The following is a 17878-nucleotide window of genomic DNA, read 5'->3' as shown; positions in this document are numbered from 1 at the left end:
CTTATCAATCCCCACTACTCTCATCCCGATGGTGGCGACGGCGGCGACCATATTACCATTTCATATATTGCCGACGACCAGCTAGATAGTATCATTTTATTCTGTGATAGTATATAGATCAAGGTGTATTGATAAGGTGTCGTCACTTGTTTAAAAGAGGCCGAAAAACGAACACTTTCTTAAATACTACTACTTCCTACTACTTTCTTTTATACACCAAAGCCATAGAAAATTAAAAATATATTATGATTTAAGGAATAAAATTCAAACATTTTCATTGCATAGTGACTTTCTATGTTCTAAATTATTTGTATACATGCATTTAAATACTTTCTTTTTATCAAATACAACTTAAATATTATTAAATATAATTAACTAAATTGTCATTTTTAAATTTCCTATTACAAAAAAAATATATGAAAAATGTAAGAGTTAATTCACTAAATTATCATACATAATGCTTTCAAAGTGTTATAATTAACAAATAATAATTATTAATTATTAATTAATATATTGATTTTAAATACAATTCATAATACTACTACTAGTATTATACTAGTATTCATATTACCTACCTATGTGTTACCAAAATGCATATATTTTGAATATCTTTTTATAAGCATTTATTAGGTACTCAATTGTACCTATCACCATTGATTTTATAATATATTCATAGTATTTATAGTATATTATAAAAACAATGCTATTACCTATATATTATTATATATTAACTGAGATCCTGGGGATAGAAACATATCTATATGCTAAATGGTTGATAGGCTTATATGGTCATTCTAGATCAGTGCTTATTTTCTTTAGACTTTAAGTGTTTTTGGAAAAAGTTTAAATACTTAAATTTTAATACTATTATTAATATTTCTCAAAAGTATATTAAAACATTAATTTACTATACATTTAAATAATTTATCCGTGAGAAATAATACAGGTAATTTTAGTAGAATGGCACAAATGGGGGAAGGGGGCTCGTAACAGTCGCTGCTATCAGTATGCATGCGCGAAACGTGTTCCTTCTCTTATGGCGCGAATTATATCTAGTCAGTGGAGTAGCAAACTTTAAATCATATGGAAGCGAACAAATTATTTATGATCTACTCCACCCTACTCTAACTGATGTATACGATACTCATATGCTCAAATAAGGGGGGGGGTGGGGTAACACCCAAAATAAAGTTCAAAAACTGACCGTGTATGTGGGCTTAATGAAGTTATGACCCACCACCAAAATAATGGGTTGTAAGAATACAAAAGTGGCACCATATATCAAGCAATATCTAATTTAAATATATAACATTGGTTTTAAAATACAAAACGTACGTACTTGATATTTGGAATTGTGGTTACTTTAATAATCAGATGTGCAATAGCCAATAAGAAAGGATTTTCTGATATTCATATTTTAAAGAGGCGTTCAAACAGGGATCCTATAATAGATTCACGGTGGAAATTGAAACTTTTTTTTGTTTATTGATGGCCTTTGATGCAGGTTATATATACGAAATATTTCACAAAGCTAGATACAATTACGTCCGTAAAAATAAAATGAAATTAATTAAAATAAAATTATCCCAAAAATATAATATTAATAATATATAAATATTAAATACGCCTAAAAATTCGGAATGATCAACTATGATTTCAATAATATTTTAGGTACACTGTATAAGAATTTTTTTTCAACTACAAAGATATACTAATATAGTAATATAGGTTTTATTTTATTACCCACCTTATCGTGTTCACATAACTATAAGCGAGTCTCCCGGGCAACACCACGCGGGATGGCTAAAAATTAAAATATAATATAATTTTGATTCCATATGCACAATTCATACCCAAAAGGAGTTAATTAATCAAAATGTTTTCCCGGGCAACGCCGGGTTATTTAGCTAGTAAAATTATAAAAACCTTGTTTATGATCATATTTATAATAATGAATAATGACAAAAATGTCAATCTAATTAGTCTTAATAGGTACTTTTTTATTTTTTGTTAGTAGTATGAAAGTAGGCAATAGCCATAGACGCAAATAGACAAATTATTTTGGGGGGACTAAAGGCCTGTTTTACAATCATAGTTTAAACCTCGGTTACGCCCAACCCACTGATTTAACCAGCCGAATTCGGTGGTTTAACCTTAGTTCAACGATTTTAATACGGGCACTAAAGCCCCTCCTATAATATTTTCTAAAAATTATATATGCTCAGTACTAATTACCTACTTTTGAACTGGAGGGACTTGGCAGAAATGTGGGGGGGACTAAGTCTATTTGCGCCAATGGCAATTGCACAGAGGATAGAATGTTATGTGGTAAAACCCATAATTCCCTAAAATGGACGAAATTAATTTCAATCTTTTTTCGTCAAAACCACGTACTATATATCTTCTTGGTTCATGGTCAAAATATTTACATCTAAAAACTATGATTAAGATAACTCAACAGGGGATGCAATGGTATACCCGGCATCCCTCGTATGCACAACTATGAGATTTATATAATGTAGGTACATAATTTACATATATAGAAAATATTATGTTATAATATATAACATAAGTATCAACATTATGAATGATACTTTTACCGAATAAAATAGGTGGATAATCATTTACAAAAATTTTGAAATGATGTATGAATGAAAAAATATTAGACACACATTTTTATTTAATTAAACATAGGTATACACGTATATAATTATAGATGTATAGATGTATTTTTTTGTAAGAGATAAAAGTAATAGATTTTATATATCATAGCAGGTTGATTATATGATTTAAATATTATTACCTACTGCTGTGGGCTATGGTTGTATACATAAATTTTATAATTTGTATGGTTCAACAAAACAAATAAAAGATTTTTAACAAGCTAGAACAATATTATCACACAGAAGACATTGCTTTCAGTAAGTAGTAACCTAATCATTTTTGGTCACACATACTGCTTATCCTGGCAAATGTAATAGATAAGTACAATATTATTTTTAAATTTAAGACTAAAATAACACACAGGCTGAGATGGCCGAAATTTGTTAGTCCTTTGAATGTTCACTATTCACTTTAACCAATGTCTCCTATATTTTAAATTATTTATAACAATTAATTAAGATTCCATTAACAATAATTAAATTATATTAAATTAAATTGATAGGTAAGACTTATCTTATAGTAAAGACAATTTTTTTAACATATATCTTAATAATACATAATATACCTTTAATATAATTAATACATGATAAATAGATAATGACAGCGTTATTATAAAGAAACATCAAATAACATATAATATAAATTGACATAAATGCACCTATTTTAACAATACATATTATAATTCAAATTAATTCATTAGACACTTTATATTCCATATTGATATAATTGCCAATTGGCATTTGTTATAATTGAAACCTCTCATATTATAATATCTGAATATCGAAATATTAATAAGTGGATTTTTAAAAACTATCTTGAACTGATTAGGCTTTTATTCTTTATATAATATATATATTATTCTTTAATAGTTTTACAGTTTTCCACATATATTGGTATGGAAATCTTTACGGTAAGTATAAGCTTACACATACAATTAAATATTTTTAACTGAATCCATACATATTTTGTTCATTAAATAATGCATAGTTGCAAATAAAATGTTATACCTAAATAATTGTTGTACAAGTATCCTGAGTAATATTATGTATGTATAATTAATTATCCCATATTATTGTGTACCTATTTATCAACAATAAATTGCAAGAAGTACCCAAATTTATGACATCACTCAGTAATTAGTTTTTTTGGTTGTTAGATTTTAAATATGTATCATAAAATGTGTTTTAATAAATTCCCAATGCGAACACAGCTAATACCACGTCATTACTATGAAACACAAAATTATACTAATATTTAAAATTACAATAAATTATAATCAAAATCCTCCTATCCACTTTTCAGAGACATTACCAGAACGACAGAACCCACTCATGATATGCAATATGCATGTTTGGTGGGTAGATAGTTAAATAATGGAAAATTCTAAAAAAAAACTCACATTTGATTCACCTGATTAATTACAGTATCTCAATCACAACTGTAAGATTGCCATTTAACAATAATTATGTATATTTATTATTTTGGTACCTACATAGACAATAAAATAGAAACAAATTAAAGAAATGTAAAAAAGAAGTTGAAATCGCATGGTATATAATTAACAATGTTTCATCAGCTTAACATTTAAATTTATTTAAGTAGATGTTTTACTTTGAAGTGACTCAAATTTTCTTTTATTCACTTCTCCATCAAACTATTGATAGTCCGTAGTATTTCCTAAGCATAAATGCATTGATCCTTTAAGTGTACTCAATTAATGTATAATTGAAACAGTATAATATACAAATCTAAATTAAATGGGATGGCATAAAAACACAATACAATTAGCAACAATAAAATAATAATAATAATAACTAACAAATAGAATATATGTGCCTACTTTATTTTTAAGTTAAATGAGTAAGTGGTATAATAATTAAAGTTATTTACAGGGGCGTATTCAAGAGGGGGATGTGGGGTCAGATCCCAAATTGTATAAATAATCTTTTTTAGAAAAACCCTAAAAATATAACACTGTTGTTTATATTCATAAAAAATGTAGTTATATAATTATGAATTAACACTTATAATATATAGATGCATTTTACGAATTTTCTATAATCATGAAGACATAAATAAAAAGTACAATTGAACCAGGTCCAAACAATAGTAGAAAAACGCTAATATCATGATACTGTAAATAAGAGAAGACAGTAAGACACTGTGAAGACAATATTACGATTTGTTTACCTAATAAATTCGACAATCAATCCATAAATTATTTATACTTTAAATAGGTTCGAATTGTATAATATAACTGCTTATAAACATATGTGTGACTAGACCTTTAAATTTGGGTGGCTTGGGTCTCAATTAAAATACTTTTTCATACACTTTAATCTTTTTTTAGGGCATTATTAACTAGGTTTTTTTTAGGTTCTCACCACTAATCCAACCCTCCCCCTTACAAGATTTAAAAATCAACATAATAATGTTCATTGATTAAAAAATAATAACATAAAACAAAATTACGAAATGCCTGAATTTAGTGACGAGTAGAAGAGTTATATGGACGAGTTATGCGTCTATTAAACGTGTATTCTTCGGCATCACCAATATAACTCATTAGAGGGTTTACACCTCCAGTGCTTACCACTGTATCATGTAAATTCATTCTGAAAAGTTCCGATTCGTCAACAAGAACTTGTGCATTGAATGTCCGTGTTGAACGTCTGTTTAATCTATGAGGTCTTTCGACTGAAATATAAATATTATTTGCTTAGTTATTATTAAATCTAATTAGATTAGGTAGATAATGCTTGGTATTACTTTTTATATTATTGCGGTCTTTTATTGCTACTTCACGCTTATCTTTAATTTCCTTTGGCAAATGTTCAACAATCTTCTCAATGAAACTTTCTAAAGTCAAGCAATATGATTTTGATTGAACTTCCACACGACAAATTGGACATGCTATGACACGGTCTGTCCAAATATAAATGCACGATTCACAAAACGTGTGTGAACAGTTAAGCACAGTCGGCTGAAAAAAAAATATATATTATTGATCTAAGGAGTTTTAACTTTTTTAATTTAAATGTATGTATCATTTTGTGATATTGACATACGTTTGTATTGTATATAAAAACCATTTCCTAACTTCTACTGTAGCTAGCGTACAGGATATATAACATTTATATTTTATGCATATTTTTAGAATATATAACTTAAAATATAAAATCCAAATTACATGTTTACTGTTTTGTAGATAGTTTTTCATTTTCAGTTTCACAATAACAAAAAAGATGGGCAAGTGGGTATCACTCTGCTGTATGTTAGGTGTTGTATGGGTATCTGTGATGAATGTGTTAAATTTAAATTCAGTGACATAAATTCATTGTATAATATGAAAAACGATTCTGCAAGTGAAGACAATATGTATTACTAAGTATATTTTATTATATTATAAGTCTTAAGCTAATTAATTTTACTATAACTAAAACGGTATGTTAAATTTATTTTTGCCGAAAACATTTCTTTTGATATACTTCAAGTCTCAAGAGTTTCATGAACCCACGAATAAAGTTTTTAAATTACAAAAAATAACTAAAATTGTTACTCACTGTTTCAATATCTAATTTCGTCCCATTTTGAACCTACAATATTTATTGAAAAGAACTGTGTTTATATATTCTTTAGATTTTTTTTCGTTATAGTATGAAATAATTATGAAAAACCTTGTTTTCAATTTTTAATTTTTAGGTATAAAAATAGAACATTCTATAAATTTTTAACTATAATGTAATTTGCAAATTTTATTTTTGTGACAAAAAATCTAACTTCAGACGCTTATAAAAAATTATTATGGATTTACGCTTAACTTCTTTTTTAATCTCCACTAACAAGTAACAACAATTTATGAGGAACCTTGTATTAATTTTTCAATTTTTTTGACCAAGATAAAAATCTTTTATCGACAATAATTTAAAAACACTAATAAACTCAAAATTTTCTCATGCCTATAAATAGGTCAAAAAGAGTCAAAATATTAAAAAATTGTATGGTATATAAAAAAATGTTAATATAAACATTCAGTGTAAATTAAATGTATCTATAGTTTTTTTTTTGAGCTACACTAAAAACCAAAATTTTTTTTCTGATATTTTTGAATACTACTGAGAATTTTCAAATATACCTACTAGATTCACTTTCTCTATCAGAAAAGTTACTGTAGTTGACGATCGAAGTATTATTTCGACTACGAATCAAGCAGACACACATAACAAATACAAAAAAAACTCATGTTTGTAAAATAAATTCATTCAACAGAATCTCAGAATCTAGAGTCTTACTCATTAAATAAGTAAAAATTAAAAAATTCTTATTAAATAATTGCTAAAAATTATAATTTATATAATTATAGATAGTACCTTAATAAAGATTTCAAAACAGATATTGCACAGTAAATCACTGTCAATAGCAGACAATAAAATATCATCCCACACAGAACCATTATTTTCAGTACTTTCTTTCATCTTTTTTTGATGAAGTGCATAAAAATTACTCGCAGTCTCTTTTTTGCTATTGCCATTTCCTGTTTTCATTGCCACCGAAAGTTCGTTCGCCACCATTTCTATTGCTATTTTAGAATTGTCAGGTTGTTTTAATATTGGTCTAAAAATAAGGAAATTTTATTAAAAATTAAAATGACATCAATAAACAAATTAGTTAAAATTAAAAGAACATGCCTCATGGATGCTTCAAGCTGCAATTGAAGTTCTTGTGCTTGCACTTGTGTGGTTAAGGCATTAGTACCATTGGTACTGGTACTAGTACTTTGAGACGGCCTTGCACAAAGATCTTGTACTTGTACTTGTGCAATTAGGGCGTTAGTACTAGTGGTACTTGTACTTTGAGCTGGGCTTGCACAATGATCATGTACTTGTACTTGTGCAATTGAGACGTTAGTGCTAGTGGTACTGGTACTTTGAGCTGGGCTTGCAGAATGATCATGTACTTCTAGTTGTGCACTTAAGATACCAGTAGGAACGGTAACCATATGTGGATATGGGCCTTCATAACCATGTTGTTCTCGTAGTGTTTTAATAAATTGATTCATTTTATAGGCACTTATTTGATCACCTTGAGCAGCCTTTACTGAGACCTTTGCAAGTTGTCTGAGCATGCAATTCCCTAAGGGGAAAGAATTAAAAATTTGTTTTTACTTTTTATAAACAAGTTGCTACCTACATACCAAAATCCAAAATCTATTCAATAAACATAATTAGAATTCCAAAAATAATAATCTCATACAGTTATTGAGATTTCTTGATATACCTATTCCTAGCGATTACTAAGCCAAGTAGTAATATTTGAATTTGTTTATGAACGTGATAACCGACATTTAAAAAATTATATGTTAGTCATTTTTATATTTACAATATTTTTAGTTATTATAAAATATTGTTATAATTATTGTTTGGTATTTAAGTATTTTATAAGATATAAATATCAGATTTATTTTCTAAGAACTTTTTTTAAAAATTTACTAATATTGATACGATATTTTTATTCGTGTGCTAATAGCGATAATACAAAAATTAGGCTTAGTACACGATTAACATATTGCACGTCTAATATATTTTTTTCTAATTTCTTGGATGAGGTTTTACATAACGTGTCATTTAATCTTTCTCCAATCTATATTTTATCACAATATCAAGTACATTATAACGGTGTAGGTGCCAATAAATAAAATTATAATCCTATTAGGATGATGCATTTTTACATTTAAATCGTATCTATTGAGAAATTGATTGTAAATTTCTTGAAATAACCTACTACCTATATCCACACTCAGTGGTGTATACCCGATATTAAAAGTCCTTAATAGACGGTACATGCCTGGTTGGCGGGGTAGAATGGAACTAAAGCCGAGAGAATATTATACAGATTTCTATATAGTTAATACTTAATAGTGTTATAGAAGTCTGTGGAATATTAAAATATTAGTGTTCATATTAGATAATATAATTAATGATAACAGCAATCGTATCTATATATATATATATATATATATATATTAAACACAATATGGATGCGACATTGATCCAAAATCGTGAAGCCAACACAACGAAGAGAAATACGACGTACTGCGAGAGAGAAATCAGAGAGGGGAAACGTCGTTTCTCTCTCCGTTGTGTTGGCTTCAAGCAAGAATATCTATAAGAAATCTTCTTGGACGCGACGCTACTGCGCATGTGCCCTGTGTTTCAGCCCGTGGTGAAACGAGTGAACTACACTATGCTCGTCGTTCCGTCTGACGGTCAATAACGGGTCTAGTATAAGATCTATGACGCACGTCGCACGCACACACACACACACACACACACACACACACACACACACACACACACAAACACACGTATTGGAAGGGGCGGCGGCGGCGGCCACCCTTGGCTTTTTCCCACTTGTCATGTATTTGCTACGACGTATTGATATAAAATAAATTAATAATACAATATAATAAAGGTTTACTTGAAGTTATCCTCATCATTTCTTGCGCTCTAGCAAATTCAATGGATTCATGTTCTCTATGAGTCTTCCCTTCATGCGAATTCCAACACTGAACGCCGTACCGGCATTCGCCTCGCAAATAAAACTCACAAATCTTTGATAATGCCATTATGATCGCGGTCGATATATTATACTATTTAGTCGATATTACATACGAATATTTTACAATATTAATGATGCTAATTAGTATTTTATATTATAAATCGACGGTAACGCACAAGCAAAGACCCAAGTACTACACTACTATCTCCACTGCCTGATGAATGACGAATTGACTACTGAGTGCTGAGTGCCGCCGATCCAGGTATATCCCATTGTCCCCGTCTTTCTTGCACCACCCTTTTACAGTGCTACCACCATAGTTCAGCCCCTCTATCGTTACGCCCCAACCAGCTAACCCACTGGATTTTGACATACTTATTTTGTTTAGATTCTGCTTTCTATATTATAATATTATGTGTAGTATTGATTACAGGGTTTGGACTGTTTGAAGGACGCAATGATAGAATTCCAATAAATTCAATATACTCTTAAAAATACGTACTAATAATAAATTAAAAATGAATAGATTCTAAAATATTATAGAATATTTTTTGTACATTATAGTTCATAACACATTAACACAAATGGTATTATTTTGAAATGGTTTTCAAGCTTTGAGTATTTTAAAATTGTATATTGTTTGTATATATTAAAATACTCATAACTCGCGAACTAACGGACCTAAACACGATCTGCCGAGTGTAACATTTGCTACGTTAAGCACTTGTAAGACAACAAATGTCTGTGTAGCATCCTCATAAACCTAACTCGGGTAAGCAAACATGTAGACACAGTTTGGTGCATGGGCTTTTTTTTTTATGTTTTTTGGTGGTTCGTATCAGATCACAGGCAAAAAAGAACCCGATCAGCTGATCGTGATTGACGTTTGCGACGAATAGAATGTGAGCGTTTAATTGGTTTTCAAAATAAAATTGATAGAATTGATTGTTTGGAAATTCAAAATAAAATAAAATACAAATATTGATTTACTACTTACGTACGTTCCGGTGCTACCGGTGGCTTCTATACAGATGGCGTTGTAACATCTCGGTCCCTGTTAACCCCCCCCCCCCCCCCCCATTTACCTCTTGTACATACATTCGTGGCTACTGCTCGTTTCCAGTCACAGACTTCTAAACTATATACACTATATAGAATACTACGTACTATAATATATAAATCTGTGTTTCCAGTACCTACATTATAATATTATCTTAGTCCGTGGTTTTCTCGAGTAAACTCACCATGAAAAGAAGTACAGATAGCGCTCTCAATGTACATAATTATATAATATGTATTGAAATAAATAAATATATTATAATATATATATATATCATTAAAATCTTGCATGGTTTAAATACATTGATTTCTGCTTGGGCGCTAGTTGCGTTTCTCGCAGTTTGTAATCGAGGATAAACACTGGGCAATGGGCATCAAAAATAATGTTACGTTAAGTAACCTTAAACTGTATATCTCAAATCGTGTAGAAAACGTAAGTATAATATAAGCGTATAAACGCAAATCGAACGGTTCAAACTGCGTACGTGGGATGAAAGCACAGTGAAAGTGTGAGCGTCCATTACGAATGCACTTAAAATTGTTCTATGATGGTATATTGGTACACAACTTAAAATCAGTGATAATTATAGACCTCTTAAAATATGATAGACCTTATGGCTTGTACTAATCAATGTGATGCAGTGACGGAAAATTGCGTTATATGTATTATTATAGGTAATACGCATTGCGCCTACGCGGTTAATATATCGAAAACGTTGAAATGAAAGACTTAACACAAGTTTATTCGTAATTCGTTAAATTTGTTTGAAAATTGTAAGAAATGCTCATGAATCATGGTATTATAATACGACGATTACGTAATTATGTTATTTTCATTTTCAATAACTCACTATGCCCAATATGGCGTAGTCTACGTCATGCTCCGTCTATTAACCAGCAGTTCCCAAACTTTTTTGTCTGTCTTTTGTTTGTTGCGCCCTTTTTGAACTAAGGTTTTCTAAGGCGTCGTTTCATGCCATAGCATGACTAATCATAAGAAATAGACAAAATTGTAATGGGTAATATAAAAATGTGTATTTAACTAAAATTGAACATAATGTATACATTTTTATTTACATAATCGTCATTGTTTCCATCGCCGGGTTTTCAAATATATTTTTGGACCATAAAAAATTCTAAGGAAGCACGGCGCCCCTGTAAAAAATAGGTACGCTGCCAGTGTTGGGATTAGATAAAATGTACTTTTTTATCTAGATAAAGAAAAAGATAATATGATGAAAATTTATCTAGATAAAGATAAAAGATAACTAAATTCAACTCTATCTAGATAAAGATTAAAGATAAATACATTTTTATCTAGATAAAAAAAAGATAATTTTTTTTAATACCTGCTATAAAGTCTAACTCTTGAAAGTACAGCTTAGATACTACTTAGGACTTCAATATTATTTAAACACTGACTTTATGTTTAAATTAATGTTAGCAGTGAACATTATAATTAATCAATAACTAAGGTATAACTGTCATGATGAAGGAAACATTTTCAAAATTTGGTATAATATCAAGAAAAAACTATTTTAAACAACTCGTCATGGTAAACTTTAGTTATTATGAACCTTTACAACAGTTTTAATATAAAATTAATTTATAATATTATTTATTCAAACATCTACAACACAACAGCATTTCAATTGTGCAGAGATCCGGGTAAACGATATAGGTACACTGTTACAAATATAATGTTATTACTTATTAGTTATTAGTTTATTACTGATAAATAAAAATTATGTTAAGATTTATATAGCTTCGATTACTTAAAATATCAATCGTACCCAAACCCAATTAAAAATTCAAGACCAATTATTGTAGTTGGTTGACACAGTTGACCCGTATCGGTACAGTTGTAAACGTCGGAACTAGGAAAACACAATTAAATACGCGCTATATAGCTCCGATTGAGTAGCTTACTCTACCTAACAATAACTTTGTCTTTTAGCTTATAAGTTATAAATTAAACCAGGAATGGAAAACGTTTTTGAAATTTTTTTAAGAACGTTATTAAACGGAAAAAAAACAAAAACCGAAAAAAAATTAATACCGAAATCAAAAACGAAAACGAAACTAAATTATAGTATTATACATTATTAAATTATACCATGAAAAAAAAAAACGTTGAAAAAAAATTCACTTGTTTTTACTTTTTAATCTTTAACTTTAAAAACATTTTAATTTTAAATCAAAAATTTTGAATTTTCTAATTTTTATATAAATTATAATTTTGATTTAAAATTTAAATATTAAGAATAATTAATTTTAATTTTTAACTTTTAAGTGCATTTCTGTATTGCGCGTTACTATTATAACTTAAAAGTTAAAAGTTATAAGTTATAAGAATATTATATATTCTGTATAATGTATATTGTTTTTGATTAACGTTTTTAAAAACGTTATTTTCCTATTGTTTCCAAAATCCAAATAACGTTTTTGATAATATTGTTTTTTTTTTTATATATAATAATTAATTTTAATTTTCAACTTTCTATATTGCGCGTTACTATTATAACTTAGAAGTTAAAAGTCATAATAAGTTATAAGAATATAGTATAAAAAAATATATATATATTATCAAAAACGTTATTTGGAAACAATAGGAAAATAACGTTTTTAAAAATGTTAATCATAAAGTTTAAAAATGGTAAACAAAAACGATATTTTTCAAATCAATAAACAAAAACGAAAACAAAAAAATTAAAAACTTTTTCCATCCCTGAATTAAACCATTATAATATTTTTCCACTAATTTACTGCTGACGAGTCACCAACACAAGATAACAATGAAATATAGGTATATTTGTCATTTGAGCACTAAGCTGGGTCCTTAACGAAAATATCAATAATAAATAATAGGTACCTAATATTATATAATATTATTATGAACATTCAATTATTTTACTGAGATGACGACAATTCAAATTTAAAGTATTAATTATCCAAAATATAAATTGACAATAAAAAGTGTATTTCATTTTTTTGTATAGAGACGAATTTATCTAGATGGATGAATTTTTTATCTTAGATAACTATTTAGATAAAACGCAACTATTTATGTAGATAAGATAAAAGATAACTAAATAATTATCTAGATAATTTATCTAGATAAATTTATCCAGATAAGTCTCAACACTGTACGCTGAGCACACTTTAGAAAATAGACTCTTTTTAGTATAACCATTGATTTTATAATATTAAATGCAATACCAAACCTATTGGTTGTATCCTATTTCTAGTCGCAAAATATTCGTATAGCATAGGTTATTTGTATATTATTTTAATCTATAGACTACAACAGGTTCGACTTTTATAATTTCAACGACACCGAAATCAAAATCAGTACTCACTCTCACTCTCGCCTACGGAGCTGGTTTAAATAATGAAATAGGTACTTTTTTAATTTTGTCATACCCAAACTGGTACTGAGTGTCCGAACTCCAAATTACCAAATGCCTGGAGTAGAGATACAGTTTGAACTTCACCTACTACAACTTACAAGCCACATGCACACACACAGAAAATTGCCTATATTGATCTCCTTAAAAACGATCGGTTTTTTGTTTTTCTCCTTATCATTCGGTATAGGCAATCAATATACAGAACCATAGTTGCCTATTGGCTATTTGAAATCACCATTGGCAAGTTTAAAATCAGTGACAATTTATTATAAAATATTACTATAATAATTTATAATATTATATATTTATAATATATACTATAAAAAAAAAAAAATATACTATATATTACACTATATTGTTATATTTTATACGTCTTGTGAATATTGTGAGTTTGGTTGCATATCGACGTTTTCGTCATTTCAACTTTAAAATATAATATTAATGTTATCGATATCTGATAATAAACACGGAAATATAGATACCACTATGTATAATCAATGGTAATAGATACCTAGATAGATCTTAATTCGTGATAATAAATAACAATAATATTATTTTGTCACTGCAAAACGTGCATTTGTACTGTAGTGCAGTTATAATACTACTTTTTACTGCGGTAAATATTCGTCTAGTTCGTTCCCGCCCCGTCACCTGCAAGTACGGCCAGAGAAATTCTTTCTGTGGTACGAGCCCAACGACGACAATGACGATGACCCTTCAGACGCGTGTAGCGACGGCGGCGGCGAAGTTTCGTGATCTACACCGGCGGCCAAATCCGTCGTATGACCTGACTTGACCGGATCTGCCTACGAACGTGAACTCGGCCTACCGATGGAGACACCCGCACGCGTGTGCATTTCACTCTTTCCATTGGTGCTAAACGTATTTCGGCACTCGCGGTCTTGAGCTAGCATCCGACATCCCGACGCCGCGGCACCGTCGCTTACGGCCCACTGGCCGCGGCCCTGACACACGTGTCGTCGCCGACCAGTGTCGGTCGTCCAACGAGCCTAGGTCTTCGACCTGCTCTCGCCATCATCCGCCGCCGCCGCCGCCATCGAATACTCCGAAGGTCGAAGTAGCCGCTTAGTCAGTCATCACTTCGTTGATCATTCGTCTCCCGCACACGCTGCACAGCTGTCGCCGTTTCGCCGAGTTCACTCACCACTACAGTGTCAGTCTCTCAAGTGTGCGAACCGCATCCATACCGTTCAACGACATGAGCCAGGCAAAAGAATTCGGGTGGCGCTTGCTTGCCGCCGAGACGATTTTCCACTCGTACGACTCGTCACAGGTGAGTGAAAAACGACCGTTTTACCAGAACAGCACCCTGTTCCGAAGCCATTTTGCTAGCTCATTCCCGGTGCTGCGCTGTTCTGTTGCTCTGATCATTGTTAGTCATAGGTCCTCTACGGTTCATCACTTAGGTGGAGACTGACAATTGGTTTATTTAGATTTGTTTGTTTTATTTTGTTTCCCTACACACAGGTCAGCCCTGCTGGGTCAACTAATCGGGGGTTCGTAGATCAACCTCCGCCTATTACAACGTTCTACCTTCTTGTTTCCACAGTATCCGTATTCTGTAGTAGACTGATTGATGTTTATTTCTAATAAAATCACTTCGTAATGACATATACTCCTGAGCTAAATAGGTAAATTACCTATCCCTAAAGGTCATTATCCCTATCAGCAATTACATTTTAAACCATTCTTCTTGATAGCTGATGTACAATGATAATTTTTACATTTTTCTTACTATTGTATTTTACAGATATTTTATACTTAATTTATTAATTATAATTAATTTTTATAGTATGGAGTACCAAGTGTGATCAAATTTGATGAGCCTGTGAATATTCGTGAGATCAATATTCTTTCTCCATCTATGTATATGCGCACTTCAAGCGGAGGATTCCTTATTGGGTAAACAATGTATTCTTAATATTAATAATGACTAGTTGAGTGGTTGATTACTTATGTGTACCAAAGCCCACAAGTATAGTTTAATAGTTAAAATATTATCAACCATTATTTATTCTTATAATATTTTATTTTTTAATTTCAGAGGAACTGATCCTATAAAATTTCCGGTTACATTTCATTGTAACAATGTAGATGAAAACACTGCTTCAGCAAATGTGAAGTTGGGTGAGCTCAACTATGAAGAAGATGCATCTATGACATTGAGGTGTGACAATGAGGTAATTAAGGTATAAGAGGAACATTAATTTTTTTTTTTATTAAACTTTTCTTGTAGATATGGACAAACAGATTGATTGTGTTTGCAAAATATTCAACATTAACCATTGTTGTTTATGGAACAACAAAGAATTATAATGCTAAGGAACACTTGAAAAATTTTTCACCTATTCAACGTATGGGTGCTAAGTATGCAGATGGCACATATGCATTTGTTCCCAACTATCCAAGTGAATCCAAATTATAAAATTTATAAAATAATTTTTAAAAACTCATTTCTTAAATTCAATACCATTACTGATAAATGATAATTGTATTTTATAATTTTTTACTTTTTTTAACTGATTCATAAATAAATATTAGGACAGAGAAGTTATTAAAATAAGGTTTTTTTTTTTGGTGTCTACGGTTTATAATTTATAACTTTTATAATATTTGGTTTTATATATTATTATCATAATTTTTTATAAAATTAAGTTTTTAGATATCTTTTTCTGTTACGACTCAAATAGATTTTTTAAATTAATTGGGATTTTTTTTATATAATTGTATAATGATTTTTGATGTAATTTATTATTATAACTATTTAGTATTTACTTTTAACTCTTTGGTATCTGGGATGTTTAAATGTTTATTATTTGTGTAATTGCAAAAATATGGTCTTTATATTTGATTAATAATTATACATATTTTGTTACGGATTTTATTGGTTTGTTAGTTAACTAAACATTATAAGAATATATTTTATTTATACACATTTAAAAAAGCTTTATATGTATTACTTAACAAAGTTAAAATATTTCTTTATTTATTATATTTACTTAGATAATTAAGTTATTGTTACTGAAAAAAATTATTGAATTATGACTAATTTTGGTAAGATAATTAAGATCTTTTTTTTTTTCTGTTTGAATCGACGACACTGCGGGGACTGCTTTTACATTCTTCCGCGACGTCGCCAAGAAAAGATAATTAAGATCTATAACTTAATAATATCACCCAATCGTGTTTTAAAATGTCTTTATAAATTCCAAATATTGATTTAATTGAAAAAATTGTATTCAAATTATATAAAATCATTAATTTATTTCAAATTAATTTATTCTGTAAATAGTTTAAATGTTGAATATCAACTCAGATGTTATAATGTAACTAAATGTTTTTTCTACCCAATTGTTTCTTTCCAATTTGCAATTTCTTATTTAATTATACATGATCAATTTTATCCAAATAATGTTGGTTATCTAAAAACTAAGACTATTTGTAACATCATGTATTTCAATGTACTAACAATGTCTGAACATTACTAACAATAAAAGTATATTTTCCACTAAAATGCTGTACAGTTATTTATACATTTCTATTTACCATTATACATTATTCACATTATTTAGTGTAGGTATATCGTATGTGGTATATCACAAGCTAAACCTTGTCAAATATATATAATTTATAAATGTTTGTAACTTACAACACAATTAATACTGAAATCTAGACCACGTTATAATAAATTAAAATAAAATTGGTAATTATTTTTTTTAAACTTAATTTCATATTTGAATTATTTTAAACAAACTGTTATTTTCTTATAATTCTACTATAGCATTGTCTATTTCTATTGGAATACTCTTTGTTTAAGTTTACCTGTGTGCTTTAATTTAGAATATTGAATAAATAATACTGGATGCTAAACAGAAATATACTATAAAATATATTCTTTGGGAGAGTTTGAGATAACTAAATGTAACTATAATTGATATACTTTTCGATAATTTATATAAAATAAGGGACTTAATGATTTTGAAAAATTACTGTTTAAATATTTGCTCAAATAAGAAAGTGCATAAAATTATATTATTATACACAAATATTACACACGTGACAAAAAAAAATAAATATTCCTTTAGTATTTGGTCTTGGTCACGTTAGACATCATATATACTTTTTTTTATTGTTATTTTTGGAATATATACCATCTTTTATAACAT

The 17878-nt window shown here is 29.0% G+C and overlaps 3 protein-coding genes across 4 annotated transcripts; 1 reads left to right on the top strand and 2 right to left on the bottom strand.

Moving 5' to 3' along the window:
- Positions 1 to 4485: 4485 nt before the first annotated feature.
- LOC100573034 (E3 ubiquitin-protein ligase RNF8-like) lies at positions 4486 to 7272 on the bottom strand. The gene is made up of 3 exons (XM_029488860.1): positions 7035 to 7272; positions 5434 to 5647; positions 4486 to 5361 (listed from the first exon to the last, which is right to left on the bottom strand). Exons 1-3 carry the CDS (start codon positions 7233 to 7235, stop codon positions 5150 to 5152), a joined length of 627 nt encoding a protein of 208 aa, XP_029344720.1. The 5' UTR covers positions 7236 to 7272; the 3' UTR covers positions 4486 to 5149.
- LOC115033151 lies at positions 7258 to 9529 on the bottom strand. Its single transcript, XM_029485235.1, has 3 exons — positions 9142 to 9529; positions 7349 to 7797; positions 7258 to 7278 (listed from the first exon to the last, which is right to left on the bottom strand). The coding sequence occupies exons 1-3, from the start codon at positions 9287 to 9289 to the stop codon at positions 7258 to 7260; spliced, it is 618 nt and encodes a 205-aa protein (XP_029341095.1). The 5' UTR covers positions 9290 to 9529.
- A 4682-nt stretch (positions 9530 to 14211) lies between these two features.
- Positions 14212 to 16273, top strand: LOC100570808. 2 transcript variants are annotated; one of them, XM_003241596.4, is made up of 4 exons: positions 14212 to 14985; positions 15505 to 15614; positions 15757 to 15892; positions 15949 to 16273. In XM_003241596.4, exons 1-4 carry the CDS (start codon positions 14911 to 14913, stop codon positions 16135 to 16137), a joined length of 510 nt encoding a protein of 169 aa, XP_003241644.1. In that variant the 5' UTR covers positions 14212 to 14910; the 3' UTR covers positions 16138 to 16273. The 2 variants fall into 2 exon arrangements, with proteins under 2 accessions (XP_003241644.1, XP_008178789.1); XM_008180567.3 differs by having other exon boundaries at positions 15757 to 15879; positions 15949 to 16088.
- Positions 16274 to 17878: the final 1605 nt, after the last annotated feature.

Source organism: Acyrthosiphon pisum, chromosome X, assembly GCF_005508785.2.
Source record: "Acyrthosiphon pisum isolate AL4f chromosome X, pea_aphid_22Mar2018_4r6ur, whole genome shotgun sequence".
Classification (NCBI taxonomy): Eukaryota; Metazoa; Arthropoda; class Insecta; order Hemiptera; family Aphididae; genus Acyrthosiphon; species Acyrthosiphon pisum.
This window is presented reverse-complemented; position numbering and strand designations above follow the sequence as displayed.